The following is a 1,503-nucleotide window of genomic DNA, read 5'->3' on the forward strand; positions in this document are numbered from 1 at the left end:
CCCCCCACCCCCTGAACGTCTGATCAGACACCTGTCCTGCATGTCTGGTTGTAAATCGGACTTTCTGAACAGGCTTTTCACGCTGCAGTGGCTCGAGTATCGGCCATTCCTTGGCCGCTTAACTGTCTGGTCACCCCGTCATCCTGGAGACGGAGGCTTTTACACCTGAGCACCTGTCTCGCTCCCTGCTGGGCCGTCAGACTCTGGCAGTGATGGGAGGGCTGTTTCACTGCCCGACTGTCCTGCTCCCTGGCTGTCTGCCATTTGTCCCCGCACTTAGCTCCCTGCCGACCTTCTGGAAGGAGAGACACTGCTGCCCGTTTCTGCCTCGAGGCAAAGATGTGCAGCCCCTCTGCCCATCCCCAGAAAGACGGATGTACCTCTCACTCCACAGGCTGTGTCCAGGTGGGGGTGACGCAGAGAGGAGCGTTTGTACACCACGTGGGGGCCACTCTCCTCTGGGCCCTGGGCCCCTTTGGGCCCACCTTGCAGGGGCTCAATCAAATACTCTTCTTCGTCTGCCACGATCAGGCCATGCTGGGGGTTGGGGAGCAGGCAGAGGGCTCGGGTCAGATTTTGGTTCCCAGGACCCACAGGACCCTATCTCTGTCTTTACGATTTCATTCTTTCTGTCTTACTGGGTTTATGTTGCTTTTCCTTTTTTAACTTCCTGAGGTGGAAGTTTGGTTCATTGTGTTCAGCCTGACCCCCTGGCTACACATTTTCCTCCAAGTTCTGCTTTAGCTACATCCTAAAATAACTAATCCTTGCGATTAGCTCAAAATGCTTAAAAAATATCCACCAGGATTCCTTCTCTGACCTAGATTTAGAAGTGTTTTTCTTAACTCCCAAACCGGTGGGCATTTCCCCCTGCGTCCCAGAACCCTCCACTCACCAGGCCCCCACAGGTGCTGATGGCCACATGGGAGCTGCCGGCTTGGCCCTGCAGGTGGCCAGCGTACAGGCAGTGGGGCCGGGCAGCCCTCTGCCATGCCAGGCCCTCCCGTGTCCAGTACTCCACAGAGACGTGCCCTGCTAGAAGACGGGGGCTGTGGGTCAGGTTCAGCAGGAAGTGGGTGCGGGGTGCGGCCACCTTGTAGAAGAGGCGGGACTCTGGGCCTGGCCCCGTGCCCCGACGCTGCCTCCGGGGAGCCGGGGGCGAGAAGGCCAGCAGGGCCCCATTGTGGTCCACTCGAGTGGGGAAGGCGATCTCATAGCTCTCCAGACTGGCCAGGAACTCATCTGTGGGTGAGGGTCAGAGGCTTGGGGTGAGCCCTGGGAATGATCCGTGTCTTCGTTGCTTGGCTACAGGGCAAATGATGCCGGCCTCGCTGACCCCAGGGCCCTCCCCCAAGTGACTGCCATCCCAGCCCCACTGACCCTTCCTCGGCTCCTTGTTCCCTCCCCATGCTGCCCCTGGACACCCCTACCTTGAGACCGGAAGGCGTGTATGACTTCGAATGTGAGGCCCAGCCCCAGGGTGAGGGCCCAGCGGAGGATCTG

General features: G+C 59.2%; 1 protein-coding gene across 1 annotated transcript; it reads right to left on the bottom strand.

Annotated features, from left to right (window-relative positions):
- Window positions 1-14: 14 nt before the first annotated feature.
- Window positions 15-1,503, bottom strand: LOC121102437 (A disintegrin and metalloproteinase with thrombospondin motifs 10-like; the record flags this gene model as incomplete). The annotated part of the gene is made up of 3 exons (XM_040628288.1): window positions 15-537; window positions 896-1,242; window positions 1,431-1,503. Coding segments are annotated over 3 exons (681 nt in total), but the record flags the coding sequence as incomplete, so codon positions are not given.

The sequence above is a fragment of the Ursus maritimus genome, unplaced genomic scaffold (assembly GCF_017311325.1).
Source record: "Ursus maritimus isolate PB19 unplaced genomic scaffold, ASM1731132v1 scaffold_14, whole genome shotgun sequence".
NCBI classification, from domain to species: domain Eukaryota; kingdom Metazoa; phylum Chordata; class Mammalia; order Carnivora; family Ursidae; genus Ursus; species Ursus maritimus.